This window comes from Amblyomma americanum, chromosome 9, assembly GCF_052857255.1.
Source record: "Amblyomma americanum isolate KBUSLIRL-KWMA chromosome 9, ASM5285725v1, whole genome shotgun sequence".
NCBI lineage: Eukaryota > Metazoa > Arthropoda > Arachnida > Ixodida > Ixodidae > Amblyomma > Amblyomma americanum.
Window position 1 is genome coordinate 93,730,393 of NC_135505.1, and position 18,613 is coordinate 93,749,005.

At 44.5% G+C, this 18,613-nt stretch overlaps 1 protein-coding gene across 1 annotated transcript; it reads right to left on the bottom strand.

Annotated features, from left to right (window-relative positions):
* Positions 1-691: 691 nt before the first annotated feature.
* LOC144103512 (uncharacterized) lies at positions 692-16,966 on the bottom strand. The gene is made up of 9 exons (XM_077636210.1): positions 16,959-16,966; positions 13,484-13,596; positions 9,936-10,085; positions 7,176-7,297; positions 6,078-6,246; positions 4,969-5,091; positions 3,795-4,163; positions 1,455-1,550; positions 692-1,002 (listed from the first exon to the last, which is right to left on the bottom strand). Exons 1-9 carry the CDS (start codon positions 16,964-16,966, stop codon positions 692-694), a joined length of 1,461 nt encoding a protein of 486 aa, XP_077492336.1.
* Between the last annotated feature and the right edge of the window lie 1,647 nt (positions 16,967-18,613).

Below are 18,613 nucleotides of genomic sequence, written 5' to 3' on the forward strand. Positions count from 1 at the left end.
GGTGGAACGAAGAGGGCTCGCCAGTCCTCTAAGGGCGACAGATGGCGCTGACGGTAGAGTCGCTGCGAAAGCTCCTTTCCTTTGGTTCGTCATAGCGGCACATGATGCGAAGTTTCGATAAAGTTTCTCTGAATAAAGATACTTAATAACCCAAATTTAGCATAGATTAAAAATTACCCCAAAATGATTCTTTTTGCTAAATGTTAGCCCGAACAAATTAGCTGTTTAGTAGAGGGACACATTTTACGAGGCACTCGGGGAGAAGGAGCAGAATGCAGATACCACTAATCTAATGCAGAATATGAGGGCTGTTAGTTGTTACGGTTAAAACATTTCTGCGCCCCATACCAACACTCTGGTTATGAGGCACGTTGTAACTTGTAACCGTGGGCTTTTGCTTAGCTTTCTATTTTCCTCGCCTCGCCTCTTTTATATTTATTTTTACTTAAATATACCAAATTTGGCCCTATACCTTCTCGCACATTTTATCCGCAGTTGTAAATAAACCTGCACTGAAACTGTGTTATAGGTGCAGGCCACACTTCTTTGGGTTCAACACACTTCTGTAGTTAACTTTAGTTTAGGTTTCAGATTTAATATATGCGAGTCTTTTTTCATTAAAGTGACGAATATAGAGGCAACATAAGAATATTTCAACGCCGTACGGTGAGAGCTCCTTCAAATATTGTCTTCAAAATCGACCCAAGTTCCTAACGAGCTTCATGATGAGGTCTTTGTATACGCCTTTGTGGTAAAGGATGATTTGGCCACCGTTGTTTGTGTCACTTGGCTCAGGGAAGTAGCCTGACTGAGTGTAGAGTTCTGGCTGAGGTAATGGGTGAGAGGAGGGCCCCAATCCGCCAGCGTGCCCTTCTTGGGTGTGGTCAGTGAGCATGAAAGAGTTTGACGCTTGATACTTCTGGCCACTCAAGCCTTCGTACAGCAAGGACATCGGAGGCTTGATCGTTGGTAAGTCGTCCTCAAGTCCATGGCGGCGGTGAACTGTAAGGAGACAGGTAGGATGTTCAGGTGCGAGCAATTTAAATCTGCCTTATGAAGATACAAGCGTAGGAGGACGGAATCGTTGGATTATTTATTTGGTTATTAGAATGTCGCTAGCCAGCACTATTTATTTTGGTCCTGCGCCTTCGTACTGCACCAGGCACCAAACAAAGAAAAATTTTTAATGCTTTCACTTAGCTTATTGCCTCATATACTGATTGATAAACAGTGCAAACGATTCCGTAAGAGTGAAAAACTGATTCATACTTTCTTTTTCGAGAGGTTTTTCTTTTTGTGAAACCCCAGTTTGCATACATAATCTTGCTATTTACTTTTCTTCGTCACAAAGCCAATCGAAGGATGGCAATCAGTGGTCGATAAAAAGTATTGAATGGCAAAAAACGAGCTGAAAATCGTCCGGAAAGCCACATGTGACCTGTCCCAAGGCTTACCGCATGGAACCATTTGGTAGCGAAGCCTGAAGCCAGCGTATTCAGGCTTGTGAGTTCCGTTGGATACAAAACTGATGACTGTCGCCCCAGTATCCACTGAAAGAACAACAAATTCACAGGAACACCTAATTACATTTTGATATGGCAGTACGGTAGCGTTATAAGCAGTTAATGCCTTTAACGAAATTGAAGTCACTTCCAATCTAATGACGCCACTGTTCTCTAGCCAATCAGCGAATTTTAAAAGCGACAACACTTTTTTCGCCCGATGAGGCTTATAATGCTATGGTATTAAAACGCCTCGCATAAGTTTTGTGTAAACAGCCAATAGAAATATTGAACCTACTGCTTGGTACATCAGCACCGAAGCGCCGAAATTTGACCCGGACAAAATGAAATAAAGACGCAACGAGCAATGCTAACAAATGATATGTCGGTTAAAATAAACATATTATTACTCACCCCCGAAGATTACATTTCGGCACCAACTAGCACAATTTACGAACCATGTGCTAGCTACGACCTCTCGAACTATGATCGCGAGAGGTAGTGGCTACTGTGCTCTAGAAAGGACACATTACTATTCCATTATCGCAAGCAAAATTTCTCCGCTTTGAGCTCCTAAAATCAACGCGCCTAGAAAAAAAACCCTAATTGAGTTAAGTATTGGGGGTGTCAGTGCAAACTCTGCTTGTTGTTGCTGGCGCAGGTCGCTCAAAGACGGGTGAAGGGAAAAAATGCATACACTTTTCCCCCTACCTATTAATGCAGGAGTGGAATTAAGGGCTACAGGAAACGCTAGACAATTGGCATGGAGAAAAAAATGAGTTGAAAGAAAGAGCTGCGTAAGAAAAAAAAATTGAAACAGCAGGCACGTCGGAGAAACCACGTCCACCGAATGAAATACTGCAGCAATAGATGCCCCTAATATCCCCGCGCCTTCAACCTTCAACTCGTCTGAATGTCGTAGAAGCTTATGCAAATGGCAGCTGTCCATGTAGAAGTTAGCTAAATTTAGGGCAAAATTAACTATAACAGCGTCGCTAAAAGCTGCCTTAATTTCGTACGGAGCGCAGCTCAAGAAGAAAAGAGGAGAAGAGAGAGAGAAATACTTCATTAATGGTCAAATTAAGATCCCGTATGTACTCTTACGCCAAGCGGGAAATTTCCAACTGGTAGACATGAGGTGACGTGAGCCGCCAAGGCCAGCTTCGCTTGTCATTGAGTAGGAGGAGGAGGCTTGGGACAGTGTGGGGAACGGCTGGGTGTGGGGCAGGCGAAAATGAGGTGTAACAAATTAGCCTAGGGGCAGGTGCAATTTGGGCCTGGAGGGGTCGTCGCGGGAGGATATGGATTTGACTGTAAACATGTTATTCTGCGGGGTGGTACGAAAGAAAGCAAAGATTTCTGTAGGACACCTCACGAGACATAAATGTTATCAGCTTACTGCATACTATTTTCACGAGGTGACCAAAAAAAAACACTTCTTGCAAACAATGCAACTTGTATGCTTTGGGAACGTGAAGAATTGGAGGTGTCTCCTCTGCAGCAATCAAGCACACCTTCGTAGCCTCCCACGTATCTCTTAATGGCAAATTGTAGGATACTGTATGACGTTTGCTTGGTAAACGCATTATTTTGTAAAAATGTCTGCACTTGTATGCCATATGAGTGATAATTGTTCGAGATTTGTGTGACGAACCTGTATCAGCTTATTGTACCATACAAATTTTTTCAGAGGGTAACACTTAAATTAATGCAACAAAGTCAAACAAGTTGCTGGAAAATATTCGCCCAAGAGAATATATGCAGCGCTTTCAGCAACAATTCTGTGATAAACACGTCGCAACGAGGTAATTTGATGCCGAAAGACTGTTTGCGAGCCACAGCAGCGGAAGCGTTTGCGTCATTGCCACGGTCCTCTCATTCGACTTGAAGGTTGTTGCTGTTGTGGCCCCAGAAGCGATAACAACAACAACCTCCTAGTCGAATGAGAGGACCGTCGAAAGGATCGTTAGGAACGCGCTAAGTAGACTTCTACTTCATCAACTGGCTGTGGGATGTGGGAGAGTGTTGCTAACGTTGCGCCCAGTTGACTTACCTTGTCATATTTGAATTTGCGTTTAATGCAAAAGCATAACTAATCTCATTAAGAGAAATGCTGGTAGAGTATTTTGAGTCATACTGAAGTGCAATGATATAATTTAAACCATAAGTGCAGAAGAAAGTTTCGTGCAATACCCAATCTATTTCTACATTTGCATGCTTTGATTTTTTCGCTACCACTCTGCGAAAGGCAAAACATTTGTGTTGAATTTGGAGAAGCAAGCCGAGCATTACCGGTGTCGAAGGAGTCAGGAAAGTCATCCCCGCAGAAGGGTTGTACGCCAAGCATCAGGAAATCTGCCTGGAGCGGCGACCGGAAGCGGAACTCTTCACAACGGTTCACCACCGCCCTTTGTTTGCTGGCTTCGGCGCCGACTGGTTGCGTGGGTTCGGCGTACACACCAAAGGGGCCGGCTTTAGACAGGCGGAGCGAACAGGCGCCTGCCGCTAGCCGGAAGCAGATGGAGTAGCGCTGGAAGTTGGGATAACCCAGTTCTAGACGGCCACTGTCACTTCCGGGAGAAGTAACTTCGCCGCTGGCGTAGTTGAAGCTTGAGATGACACCTGTCGGGTCTTCGTGGTACTGTAGGCAGCCAGAAGGGGCTTGGAGAGAAAAAAATGGGTGTCATGTTATTGGTTCCATAGATTCGTGATCACGTGTCATCTGGTCAAGCGCCTGGCCTGAATATCAGTCATTCAGCCATTTTAAGGTGGACATTTTAAGTTGAGCAAGTCCTTGAATGAAGCAACTGACATTTAATATTACCCAACTCTCTTACGTAATCGTCAATTTTTGAAATGTTTTGAAAGTTTCAACCTTATTTATTTATTTGTTCAAATACCCTCACGACCAGAAGATATTACAGATTGGAGTGGCAGGACATGCATTGCATTACGTACAGTGCAGCAAGAAAAATGCTGGCCGAAGTAACGCGGCCAAAAAGAAAGAAAATCAGAAAAGAGTGAGGACATATAAAGAAAAAAAAAGCATTTCAGGCAGAAAACGATTTGCCAGTAAAAATAATTGCGAAGAAAATTTACAAAATATTATTAAGAGAGCTCACAGTCGGTAGTTTTAAAAGAATGAGGAATTTCGTCCAACTGTTTGGGAAAATGGTTCCAGCTCTCAGAGATTATTTTTATATGCTTAACTGGACAATAAAAAAAAGCGTTCAGGGGCTTAATAAACAAGTTAAGCGCCTGAAAACACCTTCTACTTTGCGCCTTTATTATAGGGTTGCTATCTCAGGCCGCTATGTAGTAGTAATTAGTTTAAATCATCGTCCTAAACGTAGTTAATCGGTACGGTGCGAATACCCAACGGCCACATCTTAACCAACCTTTTGAAGTATTAAAACGAGCTGAAAAGGAAGCTTAAAAAATTGAGAGCACATACTAGTCATCTTACCCACTCGCTGGCTGCCGCAAGGTATCTGGATGACTCTGATCCTCCAATGTCGCTGTGTCGCGTTGGGAGCGAGAAACATTGATAGTCTCACCGGTCCGCTGGACTGGCCCACGTTGACGTACACTGCACAGAGGAGGCCGGCACAGCGCCGTCACTAAAGCTTCTGAGGTCATCGAGCTTGAATTTTCAAGGTGAGTTGCAAACATTTCTTGGACTCTAAATCTCCAGAAAGTGAGGAGGGATTTTATTTCGCCCACCTCATTAAACTTAAGTGTCATTCCCAGCGGTGCTAGTGTTCGTTTGGTTCCACATTTTAGATGAAACACTTCGAGGGATGATTTTTTGAAAAGCCTTTATATATAACCAATCCATATCACAGACCACGCGGGCTGCTATTCTTATCGCCCCGTATACAGAATGTTTTCTCCAATGGTTATCAGCTTGAAACACTGATATAGACTTTTGGAAGAGTTGTCTGGGTTAGTAACCCAAATAGCACAGATAATTGGTCCAATATTTCAAAGGGATGGTTTCACTCGGTTCCTCTGTAGGACCAGCCTTTGCCAATACATACAAAATATTGGGCTGCTGTGCTGCTTGGGAATCTGCACGTCAGAGAAGCTTAAGAAATTTTCCTTGTTTTTGCGAAAACGAAAATTGACTAGCCAGGAAAGAAATTGTAACCGCATTTTGTAACAGTTCTATCTTGATCGAAATTTTTGGCTTTATACTGTTGTTAGCAGCACAAGATGATGAGAAACCTGGTAGCAACCAATAAATTTCACTCGTCTGCTACGCTGTTCAAGGAGACACTGATTTTACTAAAAAATAGATAAGCTTTGAGTAGGGCAAATATTAATTACAAAATACAGCCCGCAGCAGAGATAAAACGACGATCCCACTCCAATTTTGTTTTCATTTGGCCTGTGTCACTCACTCCGGCACTATTGCCCTCAAATATACAAGTCATCATGCTGCCATTCCACCCCTTCACACTGAATTCTTCATTTCTTCAAAGTAGGGTGGCAATAAATATATTTACGTCAGTAAATGAAAAAGTTTCAGAACAGTTGTGTTCTGCGCATTGAAAAAAAAATCAGGAACCCCACCATGTTGTCCATGGTTGATGCCGCAGATGAGGGGCAGACGACTGTTGTCGTCTTGTCCGCTGACGTGGAAGGCGTCGTGGCTGCATGTCCCAGACGCAGGGGACACGTCGGGACCGATGACGTCGAAGCGCTCCAGATTGAGCCGGAGCTGGCACACACCGGGCTGTGCCTGAGAGTTGTCGGGAATTCAACCTTGAACTGAGACTGCACTAAGAGTCGCGCGTAATATTAACTGTAATACATAAACGGGCGTCACAATCTGTCTCGCCCATGTATAAGTTGTGCACCTAGTGTGCCCAAAGCGCTAAACTTAGTGTCCGAGGAGCGGGCAAGGCACAATTGCAATCAGTCCTACCAATTAGGCTCTACAAGCCAATGAATGTTCCTTTTGACTTCTTAGCTTACCACTCGTAAAGACATACGTTAGTCATATACATGCTGTCTAACGGGATCTACAACCACAAAGTCCATGCTAGCTCCTTTCTGACATCGATTCTGCAGCGTAACCGGTAAGAAGCGGATTTCGCTTGTAGGAGGACAAAATAAAGTTACAATAGAAAATAAATTTCATATAGAACAAAACTAGTAGTATTAGTCAAAGAGTGCAAAAAATTACTTCAAATTTCTCCGTGAACAAGCATAGCGGTGCCACCGTCGTCAATCTAACTCCAAGGTGCGATCGGGTGGTACATCCAGAACAGCGCCACTGATGGTCGCCCCGTGTGTTCAGAGAGCCGCACGGGCTGGCGTAGAGAACCTGGTGGTCGCGCATTCACTTCGTGAGTTGATTGCCTCCCAGATAAACTCATTGCAACTAGGTGCCGGAGGCCCTTCGCGGCGATGGCGATGACGAGAGTGCATTCTCCGGTGTCTTGATTGACAATGACTCAGCAAAGCAGTACTTCTGTTAAATAGTAGGAAGTATATAAAATGCGCTTTCCAACTGTTCAGATTTCAGTTTGTGCAGTGGCGATTACAATAAGAGTTTGGGGCAGAACTTAAGAAGACACGAGGGCGCGGAGGCTAATAACCTAGAAATGGCCACTCCACACATGGATATTTCAGTAGGCATTTCTTGAGTGAAGAAAATGTGTCAACCTTGTGAACGGCCACAGAACACAGCAGGCCGTTCGGATCAGGAGTCAGTGAGCCACCAACCGAAACAGGATCTACAAAGTAGCTGTTGTTTCTTGATATCGTCTCGCCGCATGATCTTGATACTGCGAAAAATAAAACAAGAAATGACGAGTAAGTGAATTGCTTCAATGCAAAACATCAAGACCGACGCTATACCGGAGAAGCACTGTGGCGAGTAAAAAGATGAGCAGAAGTGATCGAATACTGGAGCTGCAAAAACAAAGAAAAAAGAAACAATTTCCGCACGCAGATGGCCTTCAGAACCTCCCCTCAGGATGGCTAGTAGACACGCACTGATATCCTATTATTGAAGTTTTTAACACGATAGCTTAATGCATCCCGTTGTTGCCATATTGACAAGGCCCATACACACCACGGGTGATTGGCCAGGGTTTAGTGAGGGGGAGCCAAGAAAAGAGGGTGCACTCTTTTCAAGCTGATAACTGTACTTTGGGCAATAAGTAAAAGATGAATTAAATATAATAAAAATAGGAGATAAGATCGCGGAATTGAATACATCGAAATTAATGGCAGATGTTTTAAATGTGTGAAATTTCGAATACATTGAGCAAACTAATCTGCCGGTAGCTGTTTCGTAATCGTGAAGGTATCCACAAACTTGTTGCAACGCAAAACCTCTGGCGCTCGCACCGTTCAGGAGAAAATCCGGCGTCGTCGCGGTCGTCAGCGCTGCGAGCGAAAAATCCTCACAGAAGGAACCTAGGTGGCACTCCTAGTTTGCTTCTGCGGGGATTTTTCGCTCAGCCACCTAGGTCACGTTACCTAGGTCACGCCACCTTGCGGCGCCGTCCCAGCCTGCCCACCTGATTGTAAGCAAACTGCCCGCCGTGGCAGGAGGCGGTTTAGTTAATGATCCGCAATTCCACCATGGTTCGCACAAGCCCCACCGGTGGCACCATCTGCCATCGCAGGGCAGAGGCGCATCACTTAACCACTGCGCCACTGCGCCACGAGTGGTATAAGGACTCCCAGGCATCTACGAATGTAAAGTCGACAATGACCAAGTACGAAAATATGGTCATTAACCCATTAACGCTCTCAAGCTATACTTTTAAAACTGGGCTTAAGTGTAACCTGTAATTTTTTTTTCCTGACCGAGAGTTGCACGCCGCGATTTTCACACTCCGGCAATCGGTAACTTGTGTAAAAAACATTTTTTCTTGCCGCTTGTGCAAGGCTCTCGTGAATGGTAAGTAGACGCCCGAAAAAGGATGAAGTGATAGCCGCAGTACAACGCTACAAATTTTTAGGAGGGTTCCGTGTCGCAGAAAAAGCGGTATCGACGGCGTTGGCCGCCAGTCGAAGAAACCGAGGGACGCAAACAATTAATGAAATTAACTCCAAAAAGAAATTGGGTTAGAGATTTGGAATCGTCCCTGGGGCCTTTTAAATTGCGAGGCTGGCACGCAGTCCAGGGACCACAAAAGCTGATGGGTTTTAATGAGCGCGTTGATGTGTCTCACTTCATGAATTTTGGTTTTGTGGGTTTTAACGTCCAAAGCGACTCAGGCTATTAAAGAACCCGTCGTGGAGGGCTCCGGATAATTTCGACCACGTGGGTATCTTTAACGTTCACTGACGTCATACAGCACACGGGCCTCAGGAATCTCGCCTCCATAGAAATACGACCGCCGCGGCCGGGACAATAATAATAATAATAATAATAATTGGTTTTTGAGGAAAGGAAATGGCGCAGTATCTGTCTCATATATCTTTGGACACCTGAACCGCGCCGTAAGGGAAGGGATAAAGAAGGGAGTGAAAGAAGATAGGAACGAATAGGTCCGTAGTGGAGGGCTCCGGAATAATTTCGACCACCTGGGGATCTTTAACGTGTACTGACATCGCACAGCACACGGGCGCCTTAGCGTTTTTCCTCCATAAAAACGCAGCCGCCGCGGTCGGGTTCGAACCCGGGAACTCCGGATCAGTATTCGGCCGGGACCGAAGGCGCGTTTTTTTGGGCGAGCAGCCGAGCACCATAACCACTAAGCCACCGCGGCGTCTGATAAGCTTAGTGAGGCTTCTTAGAGACATGTAATGATGCTTATAGGCTAATCAGGACTTAGACAACTGAGTATGCGATGCGAACATTACCCGGTAACGCTATCTCGTTCTTCTCTTGAAAGCGAAGCTTAAACGTTCCATAATTTTTTGTTAACAGAAAGTGGGTGTCCGGCACGCAGAGCATCTTTTTACAAGTGATTATAAGCAGCCATAATATCGCACTACGTTTGAACAACACCGTTCAACAGTATCATTTCTCGAGTTGAATGCATTTGTCAGGCTTCTTGGAACGGCTTTAGTACAGCCCAAGTCGAATCACTCTCGTGAAAGAGAAGTTGCAAAAAAATGGCCTATCCCCAAGTTCACGTTTAATAATTAAAAATCACAAATGACAGGAAAAGAAACTACGAATCTCGCGCTGACCTTCTTTGTCCCTGTCTTTCGCGCTGTTGAGATATACGGATGACACTATTACAGCTCGCCCAACTGTCTTTACTTCTGCAGTCGTAGGGTGCCTGCTTGGTTCATGCTAAGCAGGGCAGTGCGGTTGAATAAATGCGTGCAGTTGTCGAGTTCGTACGAAGGCTTTGATATCGGCAAGCAACACGTATTAAAGTTGCGGCAGCAACGCCCATACAAGAAAGCAGTACTTGTTTTAATAATACAAGTCGTGACAGAAGCGCCTTATCTTACCTTGACAGCAGACGCCGTAGCCCTGCGCACAGCGTCCCATGGCTACGCCGCCGTACAGGTTGCATTCGGAGCTCGTGAGGCAGACACCGCTGAAGCCATTCCTCGAGAAACATGGCTCGTTGGCGAACTCCACCCAGTTGAAGAATCCCCCTGAAGTTGGTGCGCCATATGATGTGGTTAAAAGAACGATTCTGTGATGTCCTTTATTAAATACCATACAAAGCGAAGCAGTTCAATTTTCTTTTCTTTTTAGGGGGCGGGGCGCTTGTACTTAAATAAATATCAGAGCAGGCAGCCTCCACTTTACGGAGGCACGACCACGTGCTCTCTGGTGGCAGTAAAAGACGCTAGATGTCGCTAACTCTGCACACAGTAAGACAAAGGAGCGGGATTTGGACCTAAATTCGTTCGGCTGCGATCTTGATTTACGAAAGGAATTTCCAGTCAGTCAGCCTACTAGTTAGCTTAATCAATGAACGGAAATAAAGCCCTGTGCGTTGAAGCTTTTGGTGATCATTGAAATGAGGACACCTTAACCCGCCGCGATGGCTCAGTGGTTAAGGCGCTCGTCTACTGAGCCGGAGTATCCTGGTTCGAACCCGACCACGGCGGCCGCGTTTCGATGGAGGCGAAACGCGAAAGCCGCCCGAGTGCTATGCGATGTCAGTGCACGGTGAAGATACCCAGGTGGTCGAAATGATTCCGGAAACCTCCACTACGGCACCTCTTCCTTCCTTTCTTCTTTCACTCCCTCATTTATCCCTTCCCTTACGGCGCGGTTCAGGTGTCCACCGAGGTATGTGAGAGAGTTACTGTGTCATTTTCTTTCCTCAAAAAGCAATTTTCATTTTCATTTACATCTTCCTCCAAGCATTACCTATGAATGCTGTAAAATGGAGAAAATATTATGCGAATAAGCACAATGGGGATGGAGACTAACAGGTCGTTTTAACGATTCTTCGACGCTTTCAATTCGCGGATGGGATAATGAGGATTTAAGTCAAATTTCTGACTTTCCAGCGAGAACGGGAAAGGATAGGAACGCTTTATGGTTATGGGGATATACGCATGTGATTGGCAACCATTTAATAAACATCTTTTAGACTCCTTGTCAGGAATGTGCGAAAGATTAGTGTAGAGCATGTTCTGAGAACGAGTTCTTCGAGTTTAAGAGCTGCAGTGGAGGCGGCGATCTGATACGTCTGCACTGTGAAAACGGCTGTGGAACGGGATTTAAGGCGCTCAGTATAGACACGATTGCGGTCAAAATTTCATGCGCACACCATACATTTAATACAAATATTTCGATTTAGTGCCTACATAGTGTATATAAATGTGCTGCCCATAACCAGAAACCTTAAAATATACTGCAAAGTACACCTTGCACGCATGCACTTTGATGAAGTGAAATGAGGTTGGTTTATAGGAGTGAAAAAGAAGCTGTTTCATTGCTGGATTAAAACCGTAGAAAAATGGTCTATAGACTTTATATTCTTCTTATAGACTCTATTGCCTTGTCATACATATTTCCTGTCGTCTATTCATAGTCTATAGAATGTCTATCGGCAAAACTCCCCTAAATGTGTATGGACATAAGTCTATAGATTTTCTATAGACACTCTAGGACTTGTATTGCCTATAGACTAGTCTATAGAATTTTTCTACGGAAAGTCTATAGACTACTGACAAAAGTCTGAGGACAGTCTGTAGAGTGTCTAAAGAAATTTTTCTAAGAGAATTACCGGAAATGGCCATAAGTCTTTAGACTGTCGGTAGACAGTCTACAGGATTTGTATTGCCTATAGAATAGTCTATAGAATTGCTTGTTGGAAGTCTATAAACTTTATTGTGAAAAGTCCATGGACAGTCTGTAGAGTATCTAAAGAATTTAATAAAAGAGAATTACTAAATATATGCTGAAAGAAGGCGCCGCAAAATTGAATTACAATTTTTTCACCCTGCACGACCTCGCATTAGAGCTCTGTCATATGCGACCTACATGTAACAGCGTCCCATGAAGAAAGAAATAAGTGTTCATGAGAAGAAATAAGCGGAAATAAGAAAATAGTTATTTTCGATTTATTTCAGAGCAACTCCGCAATAGAAGGACAGAAGTATCTATAATGGCATTTGAAACTCTGGCCATGCTTTCGGTTAGGACTATGATACGTCAAAACTTCCTGCCAAAAGAACTCAATTTCCAGCCTATTCGCCTTCACCTTCCCCTTCATACCTGACGTGGTAGCTGGGGAGCGGTTAAAAGAGAGAACGCAAGAGTTGTATCGCAGTCAGACTGCCGTCCCCATGCCCAGTGCGGCCATATCGAGTGCAAGCTCTGCAAAGCTTTTAAACTCGTCTGCTGTCGCTGCATACAACAGGTTCAGAATTTGGATACAAGGGCTTTCTGAACCCAAACCAATGGGCAGTTAAAGAGGGCAGTTTTTGCTCTCCGTATGTAGGTCATAACGCCAAGCGGACACAAACTGAGAGGATAAATTAATAGCGTCAATTCAGAAATTTTCAGACGCAGCACTTAGCCGGGTTGTTTTAGATGATAACCTAAAAGTCATCATGTCTCTAGGCTACTCCTTATGGGGCATTCGCGTAACACGCGCTTGTTTCAAGACATTCCCTTCCAAATTTCCTAATCTGTGTAATTACCCATAGAAAGCAGTGGCGACTAGCGCAGATCTTCCAGTGTTGTGATGCAACTGCGATGTTGGCGGTTTCATCTATAAACGGCTTCGAGCAACAGCTGAAAGTGACGGATGTTTCTATTTCTCTTTCGGCAAGCAAATAAAAAAAACATATACGATAGCAGCGTCACACTTGGGAGGATTTCGTGGCAGTAGTTTGTATCTTGCCTACTAGTTTGGGCGCACTCAGTTGGAAATTTGGACGCAACTATTTCTAAGCAAGGCTGCGCTATAAGAATATACAATTATAAACATTTCAGAAATGCGACCATCTCTAAGTGTGGAATATAAGCACGCGCACTCGCTATAGAGGCTCAAATTTATTTATTTGAAATATTTTACAGGCCCGTAGGGCATTGTGTAAGGGTGGCGGCAAAACATCAATATCAAATTTAAAAAGGGACAAACAAAAACAAGTGAACAAGGCACAATACATGAACGGTAAAAATTTGAAACACCTCACTATTATACAGAACAGTTGACATAAGAATACAGAAATAGGAACGCATGATAAGTAGAGGTATTAATTTAAGGTATTTAATTAGTAATAATTTTTTTTACCAGATTTACATCGTGCTATTTTCTTACATGGTGTCAGCTGTTAGCTTAAATGGCATGAGAAAACCGCTTTCCCGTGCTGCTTATTGTTTGTTCAAAAATATTCTGAAAGCTCAATACTGAACCGCTTGTCTACTTCTGAGGAAGGCTTCTTGGACAGCATTGTCAATGTGCAGAGAAAAAAAGAGACAGGAAAATTTGGTTTGCCCTAAAGCTTTTATGCCGACGGGGGTGCCTTTAATCGTAAAAAAAATCCCTCGTAATGCTATCTTGTTTTGTGGCTGATTCGCTTACATCTGGGAGATCGACGTGACGTGGAATTTCCAGCTTCGTCGGGGTAATCCTTAGTGCAGTTACCACCAGACGCACTTACAATCAGGAAGAACAGAAGGACGGCGTTACGTCGCCTGCAACGAGAAAGAAAGCAAACACCGATTAGAGCTCCTCACCGAATGAGGGTATCGCAGGCACTGAAACTAAATTTGATCTGATTGGCCTGCAAATAACACAAAGTGTTGGTGCAAATAACACAGCGAATTGGTTCGACATTATATGCAAGAATGCCTAACCAACTCGCCCGCCAGTACGTGCTTAGCGTGATTCGCGTGCTTGCAGAGTGTACTAAAATACAATGCGCATTTTTAACCGCATATATCAAAGAGAAAAACATCGGCATGAAATGAGCTTTACAAGCAACACCGGAAGATACGCTACGATGCTTCGGATTTAGACTTCATGTTGAATGCGACGGTAATACTATCTGCTGCATATACGGGTGCGGATTATTGGTAATGCACAAGCAATCTTTAACCAGGTTTAGTCGGCCAAAAGGTAAAAAAATTGCAAACGTCCATAACAAATTTCATATTGGCTCTGTACTGCTTCCCGCAATTCATCTGGCTATAACTATAGGATGAACTATTCGCGTTGTGGGGCTCTACGGCCCCTTCTTTAGCCATTTAAAGTTCGCGCGCTCTCTTCCAGTCATCTAGGAGCGCGCGCAGGCAGCGCAAGTGCGCATGACCGAACAATTGTTCGCCCGCGGTGGCGATCGCTGCGGTGAATCCTTGATAAGGCCAGCGAAGCGGTGCGCGGGTGGATACCTGCGGGAGCGTTGCTAGAGCTTGGCCACCGATTAGGATGGACGGCGATGGATCACCGATGGACGGCGGGGCGGCACCATACCGGGATCAAGAGCGCAGATGGAAATGGCATCCGCAACGATGGAATAGCTCTTTATTGGCGTGAGTAGTAGCGTTTTAAGCCCTCATAGCTGCCGCCTGGTCTTACCGCGTCTTACTGTATTTTCTGCGTAGTTCGTTTTACCTGCCTTTTCGACTCTGTATTTTTGTTCTGCCGCGCTCAGGTGTAGCACCTGTTTTCTTGTTGCCGTAGCCTTGCGCTGTCCCAAGAGGCAGCGCATGCTTTGCTATGTTGTTCTATGATGGGCCCCTTTGGAAGCGTTGTTTTGGTCCGGAATAATGGCAGAAAAGAAAATCTGAGAAAGTTTTGCAGAAAAGTGGTAAGCGTACGCCGAATCAACCTTCTAATAATTATTTTGAAACAAAATTGTTAGCTATATGCACCACACCTTACTGATTGCTCAGTACGGGTTAACCACAGCAGTCCATGGCTGAACGGCTATGACGCTCAGTTTCTTTGCCGAAGTACGCAGGATAGAATCTCGTTCAAAATGGCCACATTTGCATGCAGAGAAATCCAAAACACCTATGTGCAGCGCGACGCCAGTGCAAGGTAAATAACTTCAGGTGGTTGAAATCAATCTGAAGCCTTCTACTTCAGCGCCCTTGACAGCCCGTGTGAGCTGCTCTGAGACGTTGAACATCACTTACCATACCATAGAATGAACTGCGAGTTATACAGATGGTCACTACTAAAAATTAAGGAAGCGCAGACGCCAGCAGTCGTGTGAGGTGATTGGTTCGTTTTGTTAAGTAGTGAGGTTATACTTGAGCAGACTGCTGCGTGATTCGACATGTCAAGCAATTTCGGAGAAAAGCATTGAAACTTGCAAAATTTGAAGATACTTTTACGGTAATAGTGAACGTAATAGTCTATCCTTCTGATATCTAGCAAAATCCTTCTTTTCAAGTGTTTCCATCAGTCGCATCGAACAGTTAAGACGCCCATAGAAAACCTACAGGGAACGCTTTTGAGGATAGCAAGAACGTTAATAGAAAAATAATTCAAGACTGCCGTCGGGTGATCTGCATATATGTTGTTTGTTATAGTGAAATCTTACGTCATATTAAACAGTTGCATTTAATAATGTTTTCCTGCACAAAAATGCTCTTGTACAGGATTGCTGGGTATGGGCATAGGCCGTGTGGACCTCGAGGCACTTACATCGACGCCAATGTTCATTTGCTATAGTGGAACTCCATTTAAGTACTAGCATCGCCCCGCTAGAGCTGTTGAATGATCAATGAAACTTTTCCACTGCACTTAAGGAGTCTTCGAACAATTGTAATTGTCACAAACCTCTCTTAACGAGAAGGCATGCACCAGCTTCGCGAAAATTTGTCAAGCGGCTTCCGCGACGCTGCAGCAGCCCGTCTTTGTGCGGACTACGTGATTCCGAACACTCTCGCTCCTTTTAGCTTTCTTCTGCGTTTGCCCTGTTTTAAGGCAAAAGTTTGTTTTTCTCAAACGTTTCTTTGTTTTATAGATTCTTCCACGAGTAGAGCAGATGAGCATCTGGTTCCAAGTCAGAAAGCACCTTAACCAGACAAATTGGCTCTGGCGTTAAAGCGATTTGATAAAATCGTAGTGTGCACAGAAAATGCGCGTACTGTACTCATTATGTAACTTGTGCAATTTTGCATTACACCTATGTTTTTTTCTTAACAGCCGGGTCTCCTAATTCCTACACCGCTGCGTCTTATAAGGTTAATAGTATTTATTTTTTAAAGCACACCTATAAATGTCTCCATATGTGCCGCAATTTCTTCACACCAAATGCTCGTGCAATGCAACATGCCTGGATGAATTGCGCAACATCGAGGTGAATTTTTACCGAACCGGCATACTACACATATCGCCAGAAAAAAAAATCATAATTCTTTTATTTCTAGTAATATTTGCCTGAAAAAAAGAAAGCGGCGTGCACAAGTAAAAAAAAATGAATAAAGATGGAAATCTCAATCCCTCTATATCGTATGGAGCGCCTCATAAAGTGAAACACGGAAATAGGTTATGACTAACAAGACACATTTATTCAGGTTGCAACAAGAATAATTTGGTTCGGTTTTTTTTTTGGGGGGGAAAGGAAATGGCGCAGTATCTGTCTCATATATCTTTGGACACCTGAACCGCGCCGTAAGGGAAGGGATAAAGGAGGGAGTGATAGAAGAAAGGAAGAATAGGTGCCGTAGTGGAGGGCTCCGGCATAATTTCGACCACCTGGGGATCTTTAACGTGCACTGACATTGCACAGCACACGGGCGCCTTAGCGTTTTTCCTCCATAAAAACGCAGCCGCCGCGGTCGGGTTCGAACCCGGGAACTCCGGATCAGTAGTCGAGCGCCCTAACCACTGAGCCACCGCGGCGGGGCACTGCAACAAGAAGAACGCATAAAATTTTGATACGACTGATTATCGTGATACGCCTGATTATGATATTCCATGTCATTTTTCACGTTTCATACAAACAATAAACCTTCAAAGAGGTGCTCCTTAAGATCCTTTGAAAACCTCCAAATGAAGAGAGTAAACTTCCAATGGAATGAAGTAAACTTCTATTACTTACATGAGCATGACGAGGCAGCAATCCGATTACAGTCTGAGAGGATGCAACCGTCCAGAAATGCGTTTTAAGACTTGTCCTGTACAATATCAGGAAGCGTCGTTCCACTACGGCACCCTGCGTGGCGCTGATCGCAATACTGAGCGGCTCGATTCGTTCCGCAAACTGAAGGCAAACCGAAAACCTGTAAAGGTGCGGTCCCGAACTCTCGGACGAGGGCGTTTATATTTTTCCTAAGCTGACAGGGCTGGCAGGAACCACATGGCTGGCAGGAAGCGACACGGTACACAAAAAAGGTGACGCCGTGTCAAGCATCCTCCGGTCAAATAGTGCCCCACAATAAATGTTGACACTAGAGATGGAAAAGAAGAAAACTCAAAAGTAGCCAATAGGAAACATACCTGTCTGAAGTGAGCCCTATATTACTGAGCGAAAAGGTGTGCATTCACTGAGATCAGAAAATAGAAAATTAAAGCCATAAACCAGATTATCGCAAAATATTCATCTGGCGATGTTGTTGACGGAATATATGCGCTGCAAGGCGTTGGAATAAGCTTTGGCTGAGGCAAGCGAGTTTAGCTCGGCCGGCAGGGTTGGATGTTGTAGCAAGAGCGGCCAGTCTGGACATTAAGACCCATGGAATTTTAAAAATACTTCAGAAAGCAAGCGTTATGTTATAACAAGTAAGCATTAAGTAAACAGCTTTTCTGAATTATTTCCCGCAGAAAACATCCCGTGACAACCTGCAACAACAGCTTCGCTCTTGACTGCGTCTTTTGCATCGGTTTGCTTGGTAAGTTTTATGACCCGGGCCATTTCGAGAGCGTTAATGGATTATACCAGATAACAATACTAGCGGCTACAGATTTGACTGGTATATTGGGAGCCACCTTCCAGGCGGCATTTCTTTCTGCCACTTGCATAATCGGTTACGCCGACTATGCCGACTATGACACGGGAGCCATGAAGGGCTCTCTAACAGCTGCGGTCTAAAAATAAATATATCAATAATCAATATTTCAATAATCAACAATTTCTCAAACGGGCGAATTACAAACACCACCCTAAGAATCCTTAACGCCACCAAATTCTCACCAAATTCTTCCGAACTGATATGGGTCCCAGCCCATTCGGGAAATCGGGGAAAGAGGCAGCCCATCATAAAGCCCGAAGTTTCGTCGTCGGGGCAGTGGATGAGTCTGGCTCCCTGAATTTCACGAAGGACTCCATAATCACATATCATGATCTCACCAATCATTTTAAACTAGAGAGGAGAATTTTCCCCCCTCCGGACAAAAGCCTGACTAAAGAACAAGAGGTTACGCGGCGTCGTCTACAGATGAGATCGACGCGCACCCCATCACTCCTCGCGCGCATTTATCCGGATGTATGCAACCCGACCTGTAAGCACTGTGGCCAATGAACCAACCACGATCAGATCCTGTGGGATTGTAAAATAGAGCCACCTCCGGGTGATCTAGTTACCGCTCCTTCTCTCGAGCGGTGGGAGGCCGTGCTGGCTAGCTCCGGCCCCAGAACGCAAGTTCTGGCAGTGGATTGGGCTGACAAAGTCGTCGAGGGCTTTGTTCTCTCGACCACTTAACGCAACCTCTTACCAAGCTCTTTCCGGCGAATAAAATGTTTTATAATCAATATAT

Coding starts and splice junctions, on each gene's coding strand:
- LOC144103512 (XM_077636210.1), bottom strand. Junction 10,086..13,483: donor GTCACGTCGATCTCCCAGAT/GTAAGCGAATCA, acceptor CACCAACTTCAG/GGGGATTCTTCAACTGGGTG. Junction 5,092..6,077: donor CATCAACCATGGACAACATG/GTGGGGTTCCTG, acceptor TCCTCTGTGCAG/TGTACGTCAACGTGGGCCAG.